This window comes from Panicum virgatum, chromosome 2N (genome assembly GCF_016808335.1).
Source record: "Panicum virgatum strain AP13 chromosome 2N, P.virgatum_v5, whole genome shotgun sequence".
Lineage (NCBI taxonomy): Eukaryota > Viridiplantae > Streptophyta > Magnoliopsida > Poales > Poaceae > Panicum > Panicum virgatum.
Genome location: NC_053146.1, coordinates 21,150,557 through 21,172,859, shown reverse-complemented (window position 1 = coordinate 21,172,859; position 22,303 = coordinate 21,150,557). Strand labels below are relative to the sequence as shown.

The 22,303-nt window shown below is 48.2% G+C and overlaps 1 protein-coding gene across 1 annotated transcript; it reads left to right on the top strand.

The window, feature by feature from the left end:
• Nucleotides 1–2,742: 2,742 nt before the first annotated feature.
• LOC120658769 (histone H2B.2-like) lies at nucleotides 2,743–3,944 on the top strand. The gene has a single exon (XM_039936968.1). The coding sequence runs from the start codon at nucleotides 2,813–2,815 to the stop codon at nucleotides 3,722–3,724; it is 912 nt and encodes a 303-aa protein (XP_039792902.1). The 5' UTR covers nucleotides 2,743–2,812; the 3' UTR covers nucleotides 3,725–3,944.
• Nucleotides 3,945–22,303: the final 18,359 nt, after the last annotated feature.

Sequence of the window (22,303 nt, the reverse complement as noted above, 5' to 3'; positions counted from 1 at the left end):
CCGCTCTTTGGAGTTATTTGGCGGAAGAGGAGCCAAAAAAATTTGGCTCCGCGCGGCTCCTCCCCCTCACTTACCTCCGACTGGCGCGGCTACCAGTGCAAGCCTGATGTGGAGGACTAAGGCGGAGGCGGCGGCCACTGATGCAAGCCCGAGGTGGAGGAGGCGGCAATTGCTGGCGCGAGCCCGAGGTGAAGAGGCAATGGTTGCCGGTGCAAACTTGAGGTGCAGGGTTGAGGCAGAGGCAGCGGCCGTCGGTGTTAGCTTGAAGCGTAGGTCGTCGGTACAAGCACGTGGTGGAGGCAGCGGCAGCCGGCGCGAGCCGAGGCGGAGGGTGTGGCGGTATGAGCAGGCAGGAGGCGCGGGGTGCACTACTAGAATACCCCTCCTATAGCTACGCTATATTTAGAGTTAGATAGGAGTATATTTTATTTTGTATCTATAGCCATGTAGGCACGCTTTCGTAAAGCGTGTTAGAAGTGTCTTCGTATGCACCGTGTCAGGCTTCGTAGAGATGAATTCATTAAGCGTGTCAATGTAAGGAAAGACATTTCATAGACACGCTAGATGCATGTGTACACACAATGATACATTTTAATAAAGACATATGTAAATCATATCTATTGGTGTCGTTACACAGTATAGTAACACATAACTAAATGTTAAGAAATGTAGACACGATCATGTAGAAGGCTAGCAAGAAGAAAAAAATCAAATATTAGAGTTAGATAGGAGTATATTTTATTTTGTATCTATAGCCATGTAGGCACGCTTTCGTAAAGCGTGTTAGAAGTGTCTTCGTATGCACCGTGTCAGGCTTCGTAGAGATGAATTCATTAAGCGTGTCAATGTAAGGAAAGACATTTCATAGACATGCTAGATGCATGTGTACACACAATGATACATTTTAATAAAGACATATGTAAATCATATCTATTGGTGTTGTTACACAGTATAGTAACACATAACTAAATGTTAAGAAATGTAGACACGATCATGTAGAAGGCTAGCAAGAAGAAAAAAAAATCAAATAGAATGTAAAAATAAATAGTTGGGCCTGGGAATCGAACTAGTGACCACTAGTTTCCAAACCAAACATCCAAACCACTGCGCTAATCAAGTAATTTCAATTGTGAGTTATATATAATATCTTTTGTATCACCCCAAATAGCATATTTACAGGTCTATGAAATGTTTTTTGATATGCTTAAATCGTGTGTACCATGTACACACAGTTGAAAGTATGTCTACCAATGTATCAATTTGATATATTTTAAGTATCATGTCAAGAAGCGTCTTTAGATCCATATAGACAATTGCTTGTTGCACTTTACAATGTATCTAGATGATAGCAACGATTAAAAGCGTGTGTAACACCGTGTTAGATTTTCAAAGTGTGTGAAAAAACATCTTCACATACTCCCCTCCAGGTTGGTAAAAGAAGTCGTTTAGGACATCGACACGGTCTTCAAAAACAACTTTGACCACTATATTTTTGCTATAAAAAATTATAAAATATAGTCAATATATATTTTTACGAAACTACATTTCAAGACGAATCTATTTACTTTGCTTTCATATTTTCAAACTCAATTCAAATAAATTTATTTATAGTCAAAGTTTAAAATGTTTGACTTCAGACAAACTCAAAACGACTTCCTTTACCAACATGGAGGGAGTACCTTGTGACATTGAAAGTGTAATAAATATCGTCTCATGTTGCCGCATTTCTAAAACCATATCAATATGCATGTGTACAACCCAGTGTAGAAACACTTTTAAGTGGCGTTACAAACAAAACGTACCTAAGGCGGGGGGTGACCATGAGGGGAAGAAGAGGAGGATAAAGAGAGATAATGGGAGGAACAAAATAAAAGTGAAAAGAAATAGAAAAGAGAAAATATAGATATTATGGATATTTGATTTATTTAAGCAATTGAAGAATTTATTTTTAAAAACTAAATATTTTTAGCACCACCCAAAAAACCGCTATATTAGAAAAGCTGAAATCGGAGCTATTTTTTAGAAACCACCCGCGTCCGTACTGAATTGGGTCAATCTGTAAGTTGAGCCACCCTGTTTGGTTCGCCTTGCGCTACTCGCGCTATAAATAGAATTTTGTATGCATGTAGTACTAAACGAAGTTTATTTGTAAAATTTTTTTACGGATGAGTGTAACTTTTCGCGACGAATCTAATGACAGTAATTAATGAATGATTGGCTACAATAATACTATAGTAACTATCTTTTAATTATGCGATCAAATGCCTTATTAGATTCGTTTTGTGAAATAACGCAGAAGTTGTGAAGTTAGTTTTGTAAATTGTATTTATTTAATTCTCTAATTAATGGTCAAAATTTACTATAGTAGTTTTTACTAAAAAAACCAAACAGAGAGAGAGGCCAAAACTTTAACAGTCATTCGAATTTCAAGGGAGCCCGCGCGCGCGTTGATCGACGAGTCCCTCCTATCCTCTAGATCCCTCTGCTCATGTTATCGACCTGTCTCCATGAGGGGCTCTCCAAAGGCCTGGAGATGTCACCACGACGACACGACCGTGAGAGGCAACTGTGCCTGTCTGCTCACGGAGCCCCAGGCGGCAGAAGTTACCACGAGTTACCACGTCGCTACTCGCCCTCCCACGCAGCCGCGTGTCCCGCCGGCCCGTGACGTGTCCCTTAGCGTCCTTCGCATAAAGCAGCGTCGCCCCCACCGAGCTGCGTCGTCGTTCATCGTCGCCACTGTTAGTGTCTAAATCTGAACTAGCATAGCACTCACTAGTCGCGACTCGCGCGAGCAAATTCGGTTGGCATCATGGCTCCCAAGCGGCGTGGCGGCGGCAAGGTGGTCGGCTCCGTGGTGAAGACCAAGGTGGTGCAGGAGACCGTGGAGGTCACCACCGCCGTTGTCCCCGACGGTGAGCCGGAGCAGCGGGGCACGGAGGCTCTTGCCCTCGCGCCACCCGCCGTGGACGTCTCTGGCGGCTCCAGGAGGGTCGTGCACATCGAGGTCACTACCCCGGACGGCGACGCCACCACCGGTGGCTCCAACGCGAAGAAGCAGGCCACCAGCAAGAGAGGCCGGCGTGGTGGCCGGCGCGAGGAGGAGAAGCCGGCGCCCCCTGCTGAAGAAGCCGCGCAAGAACCACCCGTGGCGCAGAGCCAGGAGACGCAGGACCCCAACGAGGAGCAGGAGGAGGAGGTGGAGGAGGACGCCAGAAAGAAGAAGAAGAGGAAGCCGCCGCCGCCGCCGCAGGAGCGGCAAGACGAGGAGCCGCCGGAGACGCCGCGGGTGGCGTCGGAGAGGAAGGCGGCAGCAGCAAAGACGACGCCGCAGCAGCAGAAGAAGCGGGGCGGCGGCGACAAGGCGAGGGCGAAGAAGGGAGGGCAGCGGCGGCGGCGGCTGGGGCAGGCGAGCCCCGGCGGCGACGCCAGCATGGGCGGCGTGGGCGGGTACAAGCGGTACGTGTGGCGCGTGCTGAAGCAGGTGCACCCGGAGCTGGGGGTGTCGGGCCTCGCGATGCGGGTGCTGGACATGATGATGGCGGACATGTTCGAGCGGCTGGCGGACGAGGCGGCGCGGCTGTCCAAGGCGTCCGGCAGGGCGACGCTGAGCTCCCGGGAGGTGCAGAGCGCCGTCAGGCTGGTGCTCCCCGGGGAGCTCGGCAGGCACGCCATGTCCGAGGGCACCAAGGCCATCTCCAAGTACATGTCCTACGACGCGTAGCTAGCTAGCTGTAGCTGGCTGACACGTTTAGTTAAGTAGCCGAGGTCCTAGCAGTCCAGTCAGGTAGCACGTCTAGTGTACGCGCGCAGTGTAATGTATAATGTAGGTATCATGTATATTCATGTGTGATGTGTCATGTTCGTAGGAGCTAGCTAGCTACTACGTAGTTGGTTTGTACCCTCTCAGCGTTGTGTTTGCCTGTGGTACTCGTTTTAATCCATGTCTCTCCTCGCTAGTGTGTGCTTCAATCAGCTATCAACTACTAGTAGCAGTCTCTTTTTTAGTTGCAGGGACGAACTAACACGAAAACAAAATTGCTCGGTCCATCGTTTTCCTTTTTGGCAAGAGCAACACTGCCACGCGCACTGCATGCATTCTGCCTGTGCTATACTGTATTCTTGATTCACTCCGTTCGGGCTCCTGGCCGGCTGATAGGCTGAATTGCTGGCCAACTTCAGGCTGTTGCCCGGGTGATAGGCTGAATTTGGCTGGGCTGAGCAGCCCAGCTGCTGGCCACCAGTAGCCGTTCAGCTGGTACTTCACCCGGCCGGCCCGCTTCTCTCTCCCTCTTATTTAAATTCAAACTACACAGTTTGTTTAGATTCTAACATTTTAAAAAAAACATCACATCGAATATTTGAATATTTAGATACATGCATGGAGTATTAAATAAAATTTATTTATAAAACCTTTTACACGGATGGAAGATGAATCTAATGAGCCTACTTAATTCATGATTATGCTACAGTACCATCCGTTACTTATAGATTGATTATGAATTAATTATGCTCATTAGATTCGTCTCACGATTTACAACTTATCCGTACTACTGCTAGAAAATCTAACATTAGTACCGGTCAGCAACCCCCTTTTAGTACTGGGCGGCTGACCGGTACCGCTTGGCCGGTACTAAATGGCACACCATTTAGTACCGGTCAAAACGCCCGGTACTAAAAGGGAACATTTAGTACCGGTCGGTAACATGTTTTGCGCCCAAAAATTAAAGGAAAAAAGTGTTGAGTAGCTAGGAGGCTCTCGCACACGCGCATCGTCACAAGTCACGCGAATTTCGCGCGTGCGTGGTCTGTGGGAATCGAACTCACGACCTCCTACCTCGCGCGAGTCTTCCTTACCATCCCACCTATGCATCACTTATGACTAGTGTGGGAGATGCATTCCTTTTGAAGTAACTCGTAGAGGACCATTTAGTACCGGACCAAGTCACCGGCTGGTACTAAATGTTGCATTTTAGTACCGGTCGGTGTTACCGGCCGGTACTAAATGGACACGCCATTTTAGTACCGGTCGGTAACACCGATCGGTACTAAAATGCAACATTTAGTACCGGTCAGTGGCTTGACCCGGTACTAAAATGGTTTTGGGAGCTTTCAAATTTGGACCCGGTACTAAAGTGGCGTCGAGTCAACTTTAGTACCGGACCAAAGCATGACCGGTACTAACTACTGGGAACGAATGAGCCATTTTCTGGTAGTGTAAAAAAATTAAATAAAATTTATTTGCCATTTCTAAATACCAAGATTCCGTTTTAAAAATTTTTGACCAAAACAACTAAACACGGCCTCCTTCACTCATTTAAAATCAAACTGCACCGTTACAATCAGCCGCCAGTCTGCTGGACGGCTAGAACCACCAGCCGGTTGCTTCAGGCTGCATCTTGCTGAAATGGGTCCAGCCCAGAGCAGTCGACACTATAGGATTCTAAACGGGCCGCCCGGCCCGAGCTCGGCCCGAGCCCGACCCGAGCCCTAAAAGGCATGGCACTAACTGGCCCAGCCCTATCAGGCACGACGACAACTTAGTGTCGTGCCGTGCCATGCCACCGTGCCTGAGTGGCGGCCCAGGCACGGCCCGAAGGGCATTTTTTCGTGTCATGCCGGCAGTAAGCATGGCGGCAGCACGACCGGCACTAAGGGCTTGCCGCCGGGCTAGTGCCGTGCCAGGCACGATTAGCAACCCACCCCTTAATCAGGACATCAAGTTCACAGCAATCACAAGACAACATAGATTTTCAAAATTTTGAGCTGGTGCAATGGCTGCCTCATTAAAAACCTATCTAGGTAAAACTCACACCTCGTGAGAAACCCTAGATAGGAAAAAAAAGTACATCCCAGCTCAATCAAATCAAGTTCAAATTGTTCAAATATTACAGACCATGTTCAGCTACAAGAATTCCCTCATTCTGCTACTTCTGGCACATCTAGATACAACTCAGAGAAACATTCTTCTTCAAACGTGAAGCGTCCCCTCATAAGAGGTGACTCAAATGTGATACAAATATCAGTCTCATGTGGCTGATAACACATTTATTATATCAGATGGTACATCACCATCTAACTTTACGCGGTAATGGGCAATGAAGCGCCACTATCGCGATTGCAAGAACTAAAACCCAAACAAGAACGTGAACCATGAAGAGGTCATCAGAGTCTTGTGCCATTCGAAGTTTCCTGCGGGCGACCCTATCCACAGGCAAGGTTGGGTGCAGATCGGAACCCCTACTCAACGTCCTCGGGAATAAAGTCTGGGTCTTCCTCTGTAAAAATTAAGCAAGGGTGAGTACAAACGTACTCAGCAAGTCTAACCACACTCACAAAGGGGGGTATAAACAGAATACATGCATAGGATAAATCAAGGATAAGGCTAGGGTTTAATTTGCGGAAAGCTAATTTTTATGCATGTGTTTATTTGAAAGAAAAAGATTTTTCGGAGCGATTATTTTGTACCGAGTAGCATGTGGGGTTAATCCACCTAGGATCCAAGTTTATGAGTGGCCACCGGACTCCTCATCCGCCGTAGCACACGCACAGCTGCCGGACACTTTTTCAAAACAACTCACGCCAACCCAACCATCCCCAGAAAAAGTACTAGTTATGTGACCAAACCGTAACTCTAGTTATGTGATCAAACCATAACTCGCCCAGTACCATGGGCATGGCTATTCGAATAGGTTGTAACTCTACAGAGGTGTGTAACATTACCCACAAGTGGGGTACCACAGCACGATCACCATAGTGTCAGTGCAGATCCCAACAAAGTCATTACCCACCTTAGCTAGACCTGACTAGCCAACACAGAATACATCAAGGGGTCATTGACCTATCACCGAGGTTTAACCGGGGCATAAGTCACCGTGATCTTATCCCTTCTCCTTGATCACCCATTGCTCTTAGCTCTCCTAATGGCTATCAGACTAGCTAGTGGGGTTTGTGCTAAGCTGTTGCCACATACAACGGTCGAGTGGTTTGCACAATAGTTGAGTTAGGCAAGATGACACATCAACTCGGTCCTTAATTGTGATAAGATGGATATCTCCCAACCTTGCTTAACCACACAGGTACGAGCACACCTTTTGGCATCCTACACAGGAATCACCATCCATCTCATCTAAACATGTCCTTCGTTTATTTTCCAAAAATCCCATTCTTCCCATTTTGATACTCACGCTATTATTAATTTTGAAAAAAATTTGTAATAATATTTGAAGTGTAATGAGTAACGGGTCCTAAGCGTTCTAGCAGGGTTTATCATCCAAACAAAATAAATCATATTCAGAGACAAACCTAGGTTATCAAGGAATGGTCAAAGCAATCAAGGAGTGGCTATCCAATCGGGTTTTAACAGCAAAATAATATGCAGTTTTGAAAACCGGCCAATAGGTTGTGTTTATAAAACTGGGACAAAATATGCATCAAAGGATGAGATTGAACTTGCCATCTTCAAAGCCCTCCGGGAGTTCCTGCTCGCGGTACTCGTTCTCGGGCTCCGGCTCGCGGTACTGCTCCATGTACTCCTCGTTGGGTTCTCCCTCATTCACACCGTGATCTACGGCGCACACAAACAAGCACACAATAAAGAAAAGGAAATAAATGTTTTACTGTTGAGCTCGAAACAGGAAAAATTAAGGTATGGATGTAGGAAGAATATTTTTGGGAGATTTCCCAATGGCACGGCTGAATTTATATTGGAAATGGCATGGTCGAATTTTGGGAGAATCGGAGGATGTTTGGCACATGAAATGATAAGTCGAAGGAGTGGTTAGGGCTAAACAGAGTTTCAAGGGCCTATTTGTAATTATTCTTGGGAGAGGAAAGGAATATCTGGGCTGAACTAGAAAGGACAGGGGTCTATTTATAGATGTTTCTGTAAGGTGGGAGGATTAGTTTTCAGAAAAAGAGAAAGGGAGGGCTTCTTTTGTAAAAGGGACAAGAAAAAGGGGGGCTCTTAATTAAAAAGGAAAGAGAGGAGGGGGAGGCAGGGCGCCGGCGGCGGCCCTTGCCGGCCGTCCGGGGAATGGCGGCTGCCGGGGATGGGGGCAAGAGAGAGAGGGGGTGAGGTGGTTCGATTCCCCTCCTCACCTTGAGCTGGGACGGAGCGAGGAGGTGGCGCCACGAGGGTGGGCGGCGGCGGCCAGAGGCGTCCCTGGCGGCGGCGCAGTGAGGCCGTAGAGGGGGCACACGGTGGCGAGGGCGGTGATGTGGCCGAGGGCTGCGCGGAGGCCCTATTTATAGGCTGGGACAAAAGGGCGAGGGGAGCGGGGTGGCCGGCCGGACGGCAAGTTCGGCAGCCATTAATGGCGATGGGGCAGGTCTGGGCATCGTGGAGCGGCGCAGTCGTCGAGGGCGACGATGTACAGGGGTGGGCGGTGGCGCGTAGCGGGGGAGGCGGCACCTAGGGAGGAGGGCGGAGGGGGCCGGGTTGCTGTGCTCGGCGTCGAGCTCTACGCGCGAGCAGCGCGGGCTCGGCTTCGCCGGGGCGGGCACGAGCGGCGAGGCATCAAGGGGTACGGCGGCACAGGTAGGGGTTGTGGCAAGCGGCCGGTGGTGGTGTTGTGCCGAGCGACGGGCGGCACGGCGAGCATCCGGGGTCTCGTGGAACGCCTGGGCGCACAAGGGCGCGCGTGCAGCGCGTGAGCGAACATGGGGTTTGAGCGTGGGCAGGGAGCAGGAGGGAGAAGAAGGAAGAAAGGAGAAGGGAAAAATAAAAGGAGAAAAATAAAAGGAGAGAAGGGAAAAAGAGGAAAACGAGAAAAAGAAAAGGAGGCACCGGCGGAATTCGCGGCATTGGTCGCGAGCCGAGCGTGGCATCGACGAGAAGTGACGTGCATGAGGAACGAGGAGAACAGGGAAAGTTTAAACGATGATTGATTTCGGAGATTGGGTTTGGGGTCGGGACGACGAATCGTCGGAAAGATTCGAGTTTGGCGATGAAAAGATTTTTGAAAAATATTTTTAGCGAATAATTTATTTGGGTGAATTTTTGAGATGTTACAAAATGACTTGTCCTCCACCTATTGTTGTAGCCTGGCTTCTGCAGCCTCCCAATCCTTGGTGCAGGTGAGGATCTCCACCATGTCCGGGCTCAATCGTCGCCGCCGCTCCTCAAGGATCCTGCGAGTAGTACTAAAACAAGATTCTAAAGATACGGTAGAAACAGGCACAGTCAAAACATCTCTAGCTAAGATTGAAAGGACAGGATAAGAAAGTTTGTGTTCATGCCACCAGCTAATGATGCTGAACCTATCATCAAATTGGGAGAGATTGTCACTGTCCAAGTAGTTAGAAAGTTCATTACCAGCACCCATAGAAGATCCAGCAGATCCAGAAGCAGAAGCACTAGTGCATGCTGCATGCAGCAAGGCAGAAGCACTAGTCCTTCTGGACAGAGAGAGAGAAGGGGTACAGAAAGAGGTACTAGATCCAGGAGTTGCAAAGATAGCGTCATCATCATCCTCATCTGCAAAAATGTCATCCCAAGCACTATTTTTCTTACCAGCAGTGGGTGGTTGTGGACATGTTCTCCTCTTAGCTGCACCAAACTTGTCATCATATCTCTTATAAATGATATTAAGTTGAGCCCATACCTCAGTTAAATAAGATGAATAATCAACACCAAGCAACTTACCAAGCAACTTGAGAACTTTACTAAAACCCTTCAATTTTCCTCTAGGATCCAAGATGAAAGCAAAAGAGTAAAGCATGTGAATGTCCTTCTAGTACTTAATATAAACATCTTTCATGCGAGTAACCACAGGCCTAAGCAAAGTATCATTCTCATAGCTTCAAGTGCTTGCAAATCAAAACCATATGATGCAACATAAGTGGTGAAGTACGATAATAAACACCTAAAAGTGCAATAGTAGCATCATAAAATAGTTCAAGGAATTCAAACATACTCTGAGCAACATTCCAGTGATCATCAGTTAAAAGCACACACTCATAGTTGCTGTTTATGAGGACAGAAAAATTTTGCTTGTAAGGTAGCAAATGCTTAAGCATTAGATATGTAGAGTTCCACCTCACATCCATATCCAAACCAAATTTTTGAGGACAAACCTCAACAGTAACACAAAACCTCTTAAAGTTTGCAATGTGCTGGTTAGAAGAATTTTTTAAAAAAAACAGCAGAGCGAATGTCATCAAGGTAGTGCTTGATCACATACAAAGCACTTTTAACCATAAGGTTTATTATGTGACAAGCACAACGCTGATGCAAGAAAATAGTGCCAACATAACCAGAAACTTTAGGTAGTAGAGAATCAATGGTGCCAACATAAGAAGAAAGTTCAGGAGCTAATGTTTCACTGGCTTTGTTATTAGAAGAAGCATTGTCCAAAGTAACAGAAAAAACCTTAGCAGTTAAACCATATTCATCTAAGATAGCAGAAACACACTCAGCAATGCTGTCACCATAATGAGATTCATCAATCAGCCTAAACCCGATTACCCTCTTCTCCAAATGCCAGTCAGGATTAACATAGTGAGCAACAAAACTAAGGTAATCCTCCTTAGCATTGCCGGACCATATATCCGAAGTAAGAGAAACAGATGAAACACCAGTAAAAGATTCAATAAGTTTATCATGCAAACCAGAATGGTACTTGATCAAATCTCTAGCTGTGGTTTGTGCAGACACATAAGTAAATCTAGGGTTATGAGCTTCCCTTATATACTCCTCAAAAGCAACAGATGCACCAACACAGAGAGGAAGATCTAATCGAGCTATCAAACGACATAACTTAGTACGAGCTCGTTCGACACTATACTCCTAGTGACGAACACTACTATCAGAACTAAACGAAAGCAAAGACTGAGATTAGCGCTTGTTCGCCTTTCTAGCCTCACAAACTTTAACATGCCGCAACAGATGACCAGTACCAATACTAGATCTACCAGCATATTCAAGACCACAATGAAAGCACATGGCACCAGTTCTTACCCTCTTACCATCAACGATCATGTAGATCTTCTCGAAGTCGAGCCAGGCTTCCGAGGTAGGGTTTCACTTTCTTTTGCCATTGGCGGCACCATCACCAGCAGTGGTACCATCACCGGCGGCACCACCAGCAGCACCTTCACCGGCGGCACCACCAGCGGCACCATCACTGACCTCGATAGGTTCAGCAGTAGAGCAAAGCAGCTCTTCCCGATCGGCTTCGAGGTCACTCTCATCATCTCCACACAAGCCCACCATTTGGAAGTCATCGTTGATGGAGTGGCCCTGGTCCTCGTCCTCGCTCGACATCACCGGAGCTCTGGTCCCTCAACGGATCCCGGTGGCCGATGACCTGCAGCAGGTAGAAGACAGAGGAGTGAGAGACAGAGGAGACGACGAGATCTAGGGTTAGGGTTAGGCTTACCTCCCACAAATCACCGGTTCCGCAACGGCATCGCGGTGGCCGGTGACCTGCAGCAGGTAGAAGAAGATGTCAAGAAGAGCAGAGGAGAGGACGAGATCTAGGGTTAGGGTTAGGGTTAGGCTTAGAGCCTGGGCTTACCTGCGAATCTGGAGCACCAGAGCGGACGACGATGTGAACAAGCAACAGAGGAGCGGCCGGTGATGACCGCGACCTGAGGCCGACTCATAGATCTAGAGCCTTAGCACAGAGGAGGAGAGGAAGGGAGAGACGGGGAGGAGGAGGAGCCGTGCGAGGTGATCCAACGGTCGGGAGGGCCGCTCATCGTCGCCATTGCCGGAGAGGGCGACGGGCTCCGGCGACGGGCGAGAATAGAGAGGAGAGGAGACGACGAGGCGAGAGTGAGATGAGGAATGTGAGGCGACGGGAGAGGAATGGGGCTAAGGTTGTGGGTAAGGGGAGGGGCACCCGGCCGTGGCTTATATATGCCCCTCCCAATGGGCGGATCCAACGATCAGGATGCCGCATCCAACGGTCGGGGGAGGAGTGGGGAGGGGGAGGGGCGCTGGGCTGCCTGGGCCTTTGGCAGGCCGTGCCTCTATCGGGCCGAAGGCCGGGCTGCCATCGGGCCGGCCCATATCGTGTTGTGCCTCGGGCCGACACTATGGGCCGGGTGGCAACCCAAGCACTAAAAGGCCGTCGGGCCAGGCCGGCACTAAGCACTATTCATCGGGCCTCAGGCCGGGCTAGGGTCGGGCTTTTTAGGGCCGTGCCTTGGGCCGCCAATCGTGCTCGGCCCATTTGGAATTCTATAGTCGAAACTACAGCAGCCGAATGGAGTAAATATGTTTCCATAGTCAAATAAAATAGTAGAGATCAAGAAAGAAAAGACTCGGACGTCGCCCCAACAATCTTGGCCCCACGACTGCGACTCGGGCGGACACCCCCTCCCCCTCGCCACTGCCCCTTCCCCATCTCCCTATCATCATACCACCGACGGAGCCAGCTGCGCGGCCGGCAAGGACGGTGGTGGCAGGGCAGCCCTTCCTCTCCCCTGCGTTTAGCGGGCACGACTGTCGCAGGCTGGGGGAGATCGGCGGTGGTGGCAGTCCCGGCGGCTCCAACGAGCGGATCCGTGCCCACGCTGCCGAATCCAGTGCCTGTAGTGACGGGCGACGCGTGGGAGGCCACCTATGGCGGCGTGGCGGGCAGCGGCATCGGCTGGCCAGCGTGGCCGACGTGAGGCACTGCTGTGCTGCGGGCACGGGCGCATGTGGCCGCGGTACTGGCAGGAGAGTCGAGGAGGTAGTGCGGCGGCCACATGCTAATGGAGTCGGCCGCTGCAGACGAGGAGGCGGCACGTGCGCCTGGCGATGCGTCGCAGCGAGAGGGCTCCCTCTGCTTTCCTTGGTTGGGAGATGTGAAAGTCTTGTCGGATCTGCCGGCAAGACGACGACGACATCCTCAGACGCCGTTTACTTTCTTGAAGGCGTTGTCATGGTGTCTTACCACTCTATCCAGCTGCAGGGTGCGTCAGCTACGCCGTGGTCGTGTGGCTGACGACAGTTTGCTTCGATAATTGCCGATGATGTCATGGTGGTTTGGCTGGCTGGCACCAAGCAGGGGCGTCAGTGGCGCCATGGTGGCGTGGCTGGAGGCTCCTAGCTACTTCTCGTGTTGCTAGTTGTTGAGCTTGGCTGGAGGCGTTGGCCACGTTAGGAGAGCTCGTGTCGATGTCCCATTCGATCGGGCGGTGGTAGCCCAACGTCGAGCTGTGGTGTTGGTTGTGATGGCTCGTGTCGACGTCCCAATCCGACTAGGCAGTTTTACGTAGGCTCGGGTCAATCTCCCAATCCGACCAAGAGGAGTCGTTGAGGCTGATGTCGATGCCCCAATTCGACTGGCCAAAGTTGAGTGTGTTCCGGTTGATGTCACAATACAACCGCCTGTTGTATAGTTGTAGGTTTTATAGTTGTAGATGTTGTGGTTGTAGCTATTCGGTTTTCGAACCCAGTTTACATATAAACAAAATCAATTCTTTTCTTATTACTGAACGCCAAACGGTAAGGTTCTAGATCTTTTGGAAGAAAAAAAGGAAAAGAAGATGTAGATATATCTAGATTATGTGGCTTTATTTTTTGGCCCAATTTCATTATTTCTGGACGTTTCTTGTAGTATATCTCTTAGTCTTCTTGTAAAAGAATCAGCATCTTCATTGATAAGTTTGATCATCGTTTTAACCGTCGTATCAATATCTATTGCACAAAATGACAACCAATTAGTTCATGAGGCACTGTCTTCAAATAGACTACAATAGTTATGATCGAAGCTATCGTCCTTGTTCAGCTGTTGCAAGCAAACTCATATGTCCTACAAAGGAGCATTGGAGTTACATGAGCATCAACAATTAGGCCATATCCTAGTTATTAAATCATATCAGAGACATATATTTAAATAGGTGGCATTAAGAAAAAAAATATATGATCCAACACGCATTGTCCATTGAACCCCTAGATACTTTTTCCCGGCCTTCTGCTCAAATATGTGCGAAGGAAAGAACATGAGTCCTCCAAAATTAAAATTAAGCAGATACCTAGTACACATGAGAAGAAAAGGAAAAAAATGACGCCACCCCTTGTAGTTGTTTCCCTTCTAACATATAATCTCAAGAACCATATGCTTTGGAGGCAAAACAAGGAATCAATTTTCATAATAGTTTAAAATGAATTGCTTGCAATAAAAAAAACCCTAAGGTAAACACATTTTCTTTCCTTTTATCACAATGCTCCTAGCATGGACAACGCATAAATATTGGAATACTAAAGAGTGTCTTCCTAATACTGGTACAAAGTAAAGTTTTTTAAAAAAATCAATCAGCAAAGATAACTCCAAATAAAATGATGGATCCTCACTGAGATCTTCTCCCCCAATGGGCAGCAAATCCTCTTTCCTCTGTGAATCGGAGCAGGAAACAAAGAGAGCATGAGAACAGGATGGGGACCTCTCGGATTCCAACCCGGACAAAAAAAGTGATTCATTTGGATTCCAATATATAGATCTCCTTTTCGTCAAATTTAAGAGTTACTATTGCATAATTCAATACCAACATACTATTGCATTAGGTTATCCAAATTGCAAAGAGAGATACTCTGTACATCAACAATAATCTTTGTTCACACATCATGTCCCTCCCGTAAAGGATACATTAATGTTGCAAACCTAGTCATGTACGGCCTATTGTTGTGCCATATTTTGCTCATATCCTTCTCGTAAAGGATACATTGATGTTGCAAACCTAGTCATGTACGGTCTACTGTTATGCCATATTTTGCCTCTGACCTATCGGTTTAGATGCATAAGTGTTGTGCAAATTAATCTTATTGCACAATATGTAAAGTTGCACATTAAGTGTGTAATTAGTAAACTGCTTAAAAAATGTGTAATTAGTAAACATGTCTGTTACTACAGAATATTTCATCACTGAAACTTAAATATTAGAGCAGAACACTGTGCAAAATCTCTACTCCTATAATGTGGGAGTGGTTCGTGCGTCGGCTAAGCCGCGCGGCAGCGCGAGCCGGACGAAGCCGCCGCGGCACGCGAGGCGGGGAGGCACGAGTGCACGACCCGCAGCCCTCGCCACAGCGCCCCCGCCCACGCACCCAACCGTCTGTCCCAGCACGTCCCTACCTCCACGCTGCCGTCCGCCCGGCCGCCGGCAACCGCATCGGCGTGCGCACCCGTCCGTCACGCCACCCCAAGTCGGCCGTCTCCCCTGGTCGCCGCCTTGCCCCACCTGGTCACGGTGCCTGGTCGCCGCAGGCGCGAAGCCCCGCCGCCACCGATCGACACTCCGCCCGGCTGCTGCCTCCATCGGTCGCGTAGGAACTTCGCGACTCCTACACTGGTGACTGGCGGCCACTCTGTGGTGCGCCTCCCTTGGATCCAGGTACGCCTCGGCCTCCCCCAGATCCCCCCTCTCCTCTTTCCTTTCCTCCCTTTCCCGGCGAGCGCGGCCGACAACCACTCTAGGGTGCGCCTCCCTCGGATCCCCCTCTTCCTCTTCTCCCTCCCTCTCCTTCCCGGCGAGCGCGGGGCAGCGGCCGGCCTGGCCTCGGGTGGGCGAGCGTGGCCTCGTGCCGGCGGCGGCGATGGGGTTGCGGCGAGCGTGGGCTGGGGCAGGCTGCGGCGAGCGTGGCCGAGAGCGGGCCGGTGGTCGGCCTGGCCTCGGGCAAGCGTCACGCCGCACCGGCAGCGATGGGGCGCGGCCAGCCCAGCCTCGTGCCGGCGACGGCAAGCAAAGGCCTAGTGCGGAGCAGCAGTAGCAATGGCCTCACCGCTGGCCGCCCGCCTCCCGCGCCATGGCATAGCTCGTCAAGACCAACGGCTGCCGCGCATTCCTCGTCGACACCCTCGCCCTGGTAAAGCCTCTACGTCCTGGGTCCTACGAGTGCTCGGGAGGTGTTCGGCGAAATGCTCCTCCTCCGACGGGGACGCTGGCGTGGGTGTGGGGGGCTGTGGTCGTCGCAGGTCAGGAAGCTCGAGTCGCAGGGAGTGCCCACCAAGCAGGCCGAGGCCATCACCGAGGTGCTCAACGACAGCCTCGATAGCATGTCCGAGTCGTTCGTCTCCAAGGCCGACATTCAGAAGGTAGTGCTAGGCATTGCGTGGCGGGCTGTTTCTTATCTTATGGTTTGATTTGATTTGGTTAGTCTATGGCTTGGGTACTAGCCTTCCTCATGTGTTGGTGGTACTTATTTGATTCCTTGTGTGCAGAGTGAGATGCTGGAGGAGTCCAATATCGATCTCCAAGTTCAAGTCGCAAGTGCAGATCTCGCATGTATTCTTCAAAGCTAAGCTGTCTCGTCGTGACCATTAGGCGTTGTTGGATTTTTCGCTCTAACTTGATCTTGGAGCTTGTACGAGTTTGTTTTAGAATGTTTAGTTTCTTTAGAATGTTCAGTTTCAACGTTACTGTGACGAAGGTTTATACAACCACCTTTAGAGCTGCTGCTCATTATGTGATGACCCTATTAGTTTGAGGGATTGATGTATGGGAAATGGCGATTGTCGGTTGAGATCACCATTTGAATTTCTGCCTTTTCGGGGATCAGATTATGGCGGAGACGGGCGACGACGAGCCGGAGGCCGTCGGCGAGGCCAGCGGCACGGCCCCACGCCGGTGGAGGTCAGCGGTGCGACCACAAGTATCACGGACGATGGGGCGAATGAGCAGGCAAAGCAGATTGGAGACCGTAGCAAAGCACGGGTACTTTACTAGTTAAACTAATATGCGAGTTCGAGTAAAAAAAAAACTAATATGCGAGTTTTTTTTTCCCTTGCAAAGTAAACTGGCAGATTAACAAATACTACCTCTCAGAATATAGCTAATTTTCAGGCTTTGTTCAAGACAAACCTTTTAAACTTTGACAGTAGATTGTAAAGAAAATATAAAGATTGACAACATAAGAGTGATATTAGTTTATTCGTAATGAAACAAACTGTCATAACACATAATATTTTTTTTACTTAGAAGTAATTATTTTTGGAGATATTATTAGTCATAGATGAAAATGTTTGATTTTGAAAAGTCAAAAGGTTGTTATATTTTGGAACGAAGGTAGTAAGTTGTATATATAACCAAAAAAAAACAGAGAGCTGGTGGTGGCCTGGTGGGCTCAAACGTGTACAGACCAAAATGGTCGTGGGCTCATGTGGGAAGGGAAGAGCTGGTGGGCCTCTACTGTCAAAAGCATAAAGGAATGGGGCGCTTTTTTCTTTTTTATATTTTTAAAAAATAAAAATTTCAAAAATATATGTCCGTTTTGAAATATTTCAAAAATACCCCCGGTCGCCTCCCCATAGGGCGACAGGCCCTAAGTGTACTTTTTTTTTCTTCAAATTTGCAACGATGTCCCTAGAAAAATAAGGGGGCCTGTCGCCCCCCTCGGCGACCGCTGGCCCCGGCCCACGGGCGCGGCACGGCGGCCTGTCGCCCCCCCCGGGCGATAGGGGGGGCCTGTCGCCCCCCCACGGGCGACCGGGGTACCCTCTTCCCTCCTCATTTGAGCCCGAAAATTCCACCAAAAATCTAGAAAAAAAGAGAGAGGTGAGGAGAAGGGAAGCGGCGAAGCCCAGACGGATTCAGCACTTGTGATCTACAAGTTAGTACATTTAGTTTATATAATTTTTTATTTAAGTTTCACGCATTTAAGTAGGAGTAATTTAAGTAGGGGTGAGTAATTTAATTTAATTAGTGCTATAGTAGAATCATTTAAGTAGGAGTTTAATGATACTTAAGTTTGTAGTTACGTAGTAGTAAATTAGTTTAGAAAATTAGTACTACGCATTTATTATTACAATTGCAGTACTATTAGAGACGTGTTTATAAATTAATTTTGATTTAGAATAGAATTTGGCATATGCAGTATAGAATTTGAGTGTCATCACGTAGTTATGAATACTTATACGTTGTAGTTGAATAAAGTAGTGAAGTAAAGAGTATAACTCGATAAGTATTATGTGATATACAGATATGTCGAGCAAGATGCAGTTTTAAGTATTTTATGGTGACTATAATGTTATGTATGCGCCAAATGGAGTAGATCTTTATGCCTTTAAGTGCACATCTAGCGCCATAGATAAACCTCTGGAAAGGAGTTTTGGTTCCATATGTAAGTGGCTGCAGCGTGGGTTCTGTGTTGATCCGTTGACACATGTGATCACCGTCCAGTCTCTTGTTAATTGGGAGGTAGAAAGTGAATTATGGGAATTGATGATGATACACAGCACTGATGACTGGCAGAAGTACATGCAAGCAGCTCTAGAGCGTGGGTGGCCTCTGGCCATTCTTGTTCAAATCCGGGCGAAGACACAAAATGAAATCTAACATTGTGCAGATCAAGGAACTCCGAGTATTCGAAGAGAGACCAATTATGTTGAGCAAGATGAGTTAGAAGAGACAGAGAACCAAAACATGGGACCACAGGGCCTTGCTGATGAGGGAGAGAGGATACATAGCATTGTCGACGAAATGGAGGCAGAAGACCAAACCGCAATAGAGATGGAAGAATAAGAGGGCTCATCTGATGACGAGCAGTACTCATTGCTAAAAGAGTGGAAGAAGCATGGTTTTGGCAGTCATGTCGCAGAAGATGTACGAAATCAGGAGTGGGAGTACAGAGGGAATGAGGTAGTGCAAGGTGCAACATATCCAAACATTGAAGCCGTAAAAGATGCTGTGAAACTATGGGCAATATCATTGAAACGAGAATTCAAAGTCGTAAAGTCTGGCAGTAAAGAATATGAGGTGAAGTGTGTGAATGATGGATGTCCATGGCGAGTACATGCATTCAAGGGAAAATGGAAGTCAAACTGGAAATGTTCCATTGTGACAGAGCACACTTGTTTGCTGTCAGAAGTTCTTTCCTCGCATCGCAATATATCTTGCGACTTTGTTGCAAAGCAAATATATGGGTTTATTATGGACAACCTAAATTATGAGCCAAAATGATTGTTCGACACATTGAGCAGACTTACCAGTACACCATCAGTTATTTGAAGGCATGGCGGGCTAAACAAAGTGTGTTCGAGATGCGGTTCGGCACATACGAGGCATCATATGATAACCTACCTCGTATGTTATCCCAGGTTGCTGCTAGAAATCCTGGAAGATTTTATGACACATACCTCGTACCAGCTGTGACTAGGGGACAAAGAATTATGCAACGAGCCTTCTTTTGCATAGGTGCTTGTGTTAGAGCATTTCAGTTTTGTCTTCCGGTGATCTGCATTGATGGCACATTTTTGACTGGAAGGTATAAAGGTCAGATACTCACCGCAATCGGTGTAGATTGTAACAACCAAATAGTTCCGCTCGCATTTGCATTTGTTGAGAATGAGAACATAGACAATTGGTATTGGTTCCTTGAACGAGTGAAGATTCATGTTGTTGTTGCACGTCTAAATGTGTGCCTTATTAGTGATAGGCATGCAGGTCTGCTGCAATCAATACTGAAATTGCAACGTGGAACTGCGACAACACCTCCATTGTGGCCCGATGTCCAAAATAGGTAGTGCATTAGGCATATGGGTGCAAACTTCTATGACCACTTCAAGAACAAGGATCTTAAGAACCTGTTTAAGAGGTTGTGCACCCAAAATCAATAGAGAAAATTCAATGCATTATGGCAGATGCTTGATCAGTTGACTGCAGAGCTAGTGAAGGTAAAGGCATCAGGAGCAGGCACGAGTCAGGCAGCAGAGGCTAGGGATTCAATTGAGAAGCCATTTTCACACTGGATTCGAGGTGCACCTAAGGAGAAATGGCCATTCCTGTATGATACCAACGGAATACGGTATGGTATTCAGACAACGAACCATGCAGAGTGTTTCAATATGGTTATGCGTTCTTGTCGTGCCTTTCCTCTTGTGGGAATTGTTGAGTTCATCATGTATGGGTGCATGAAATATTTCAGAGAGCGTTACACGGCTGCAAGCATAAACATCAGCAACCCCCAAATTCAGTTTTGCAAAAGAGTGACACAATATATGCAAGAGAAGATTGAAAAGGCCAAACTGCACCGCGTCATATCGACAGATACAATGGAGCATAGATTTGAGGTTCTATGCAAGGATAGAAGTGGTCGTGGTATCCGTAGAGATAGGGTGGTACATGAGAGTTTGATTACAGTAGATGGCAAAGCCTTCTGCTCCTGCATGAAGCCTAAGTTATTGCATTTGCCATGCTCCCATCTCATTGCGGCATGTGCAGAGTCTGCATTGCAGCCAGGAGTATTTGTTTCACCTTACTTCAGCAAGGAAGCAGCTGTATCCATCTGGGGACATGAGGTATATGGGATTGGAATTGTGGGGCCTTTCACTCAGGATAATGAGAATAAGATGTTTATTCCTGATCCAGCCACTAAGAAAGGCAAAGGCCGCCGTCAGACACGTCGTATTCGGAATGGTATGGACGAGTCAGAAGCAAGCAAGGCACAAAAGCGTTGCAGCCAATGTGGAGCATTGGGTCACAACTACAAGAAGTGTCCTCAGAATGCACTTCACGATGCTGCTGACGTCGGTCCTTCCGGAAATCCCAGAGATGGAGCACCTCCTACGTTCAGACGAGAATCGGCGTGAATTGCTCGTGGAAGGCATTCGGTGTCATGATCCACAATTGTATTTCATTATTTGTAATATGTTGTAATGAAATATTGCAGGTATGTAATGAAATATTATTGTACCTATGTGTCCAGTTTGTATGAAACATATATGTACCTATGTGTTCTCATATATTTTTGAAAATGCAGGTATGGAGATGGACTCCTTGCTAGACCCTGTTATCGACTCGAGCCACAGGTCTTACTTTGCAGCTATTGAGCACCGAGCCCTAGAGGTGCTACGTCCTCGTCCACCCGGGGAGGCGATCTCTATACACCACGATTGGTGTGACAGGTATGTAATGAAATATTATTGTTTATCACTTATGTATTCGTCGGTATTCCTTTATTTAGACAATTTTGTTTATTGCAGGTTACGTGAGGCCGGTCTACTGACTCTGAGCCGTCTTGTCGAGGTTGGGCCTATTCAGCTCGACCGATCCCTCCTGAAGGCACTCGTTGACAGATGGAGGCCGGAGACACACATGTTCCACCTCCCGTATGGGGAGATGACTCCTACGCTGCAGGACGTGGCCTACCTCCTCGGCCTCCCTATCGTCGGGGAGGTTGTAGGTCCGCGTGTGGTGGCGGCCTCGTGGAAGGAAGACCTGGAGGCCCGTTTTGCCCTGGTTGACCGCGTGGAAGAAGCAGGTCCGATCAACCCGCACTCACGAGCAGCAGGTCCTTCGAAGACCTGGTTCCTACAGTTTACAATACTATTCATTCCATATATAAATTTAATTGTTACAATTCACATGTTCCATAGTCAGTTGAAACCATTAATCTTAATTATTTATGCAGCCTGCCCTGTTGGCTGCGGATGCCGACGAGGACAGTGTGACCGGATCATTGGAGGCGTACCTACTTTGGTTGTTTGGTTACATCATGTTCAACAACACTCATGGCAACTCGGTCGATAGGATTCTCCTTCCGTATGCACGGGAGATTGCGGATGGGGATGAGGACGTACCGCCCTACAGCTGGGGTGAGGCGGTACTTGCAGCCACTTACCGTGGACTCTGCGACGGCTGCATGAAGACACATGGGAACGCTATCCTGGCAGGGTGCCCACTACTGCTACAGCTTTGGTCGTACGAGAGGCTAGCCGTTGGTCGGCCCATGGTCAGCCACGAGCCTTACCACGGGGGCATGTACGGCGACGAGGAGAACGAGAGGCCCACTATGGGAACTATTTGGATCTGGCGTCAGGTACGTTCTTATACATCTAATTTTGTTATTCATTGTTACATGATGCATTAGCGCACTTTTAATGTTACTTATTCCGAATGCAGATGTCTTGGGCGCATGCGCAGGTTAGACGCGCATATCCTGAGTTTATTTCGGAGCTCGACATGCTGACGCCCGAGGACGTTGTCTGGGAGCCTTACAGCCCAGAGGCTGTGGCTACCCGTGCACCAGCAGGCCTGTCTTCGCACTGCTCCGCGAATGCGAGCCTGTGGCTTACTTCCGCCGTCCTGGTTTATGACATCGCGGTTGAGGCATATTGCCCCTGGAGAGTCAGGAGACAGTTTGGGCAGCGCCAGGAGTTTCCGGTGCCCACCGCGTTGGAGCGTGTCAGTCGCCAGGACCACAGGTAATTATGAATGAACTTGGCTCATACATTCGTGTCGAATCTAACGATTCTTCGTGGTCCACTTTGTAGGTTGTCAAGGAGTGGCTTGCCGCGCTCTGATGATTGGCTCACCAAGATCCAGCCGTGGGTGGACCAATGGGAACAGGCAGACGAGCACTTGGTCCATCCAA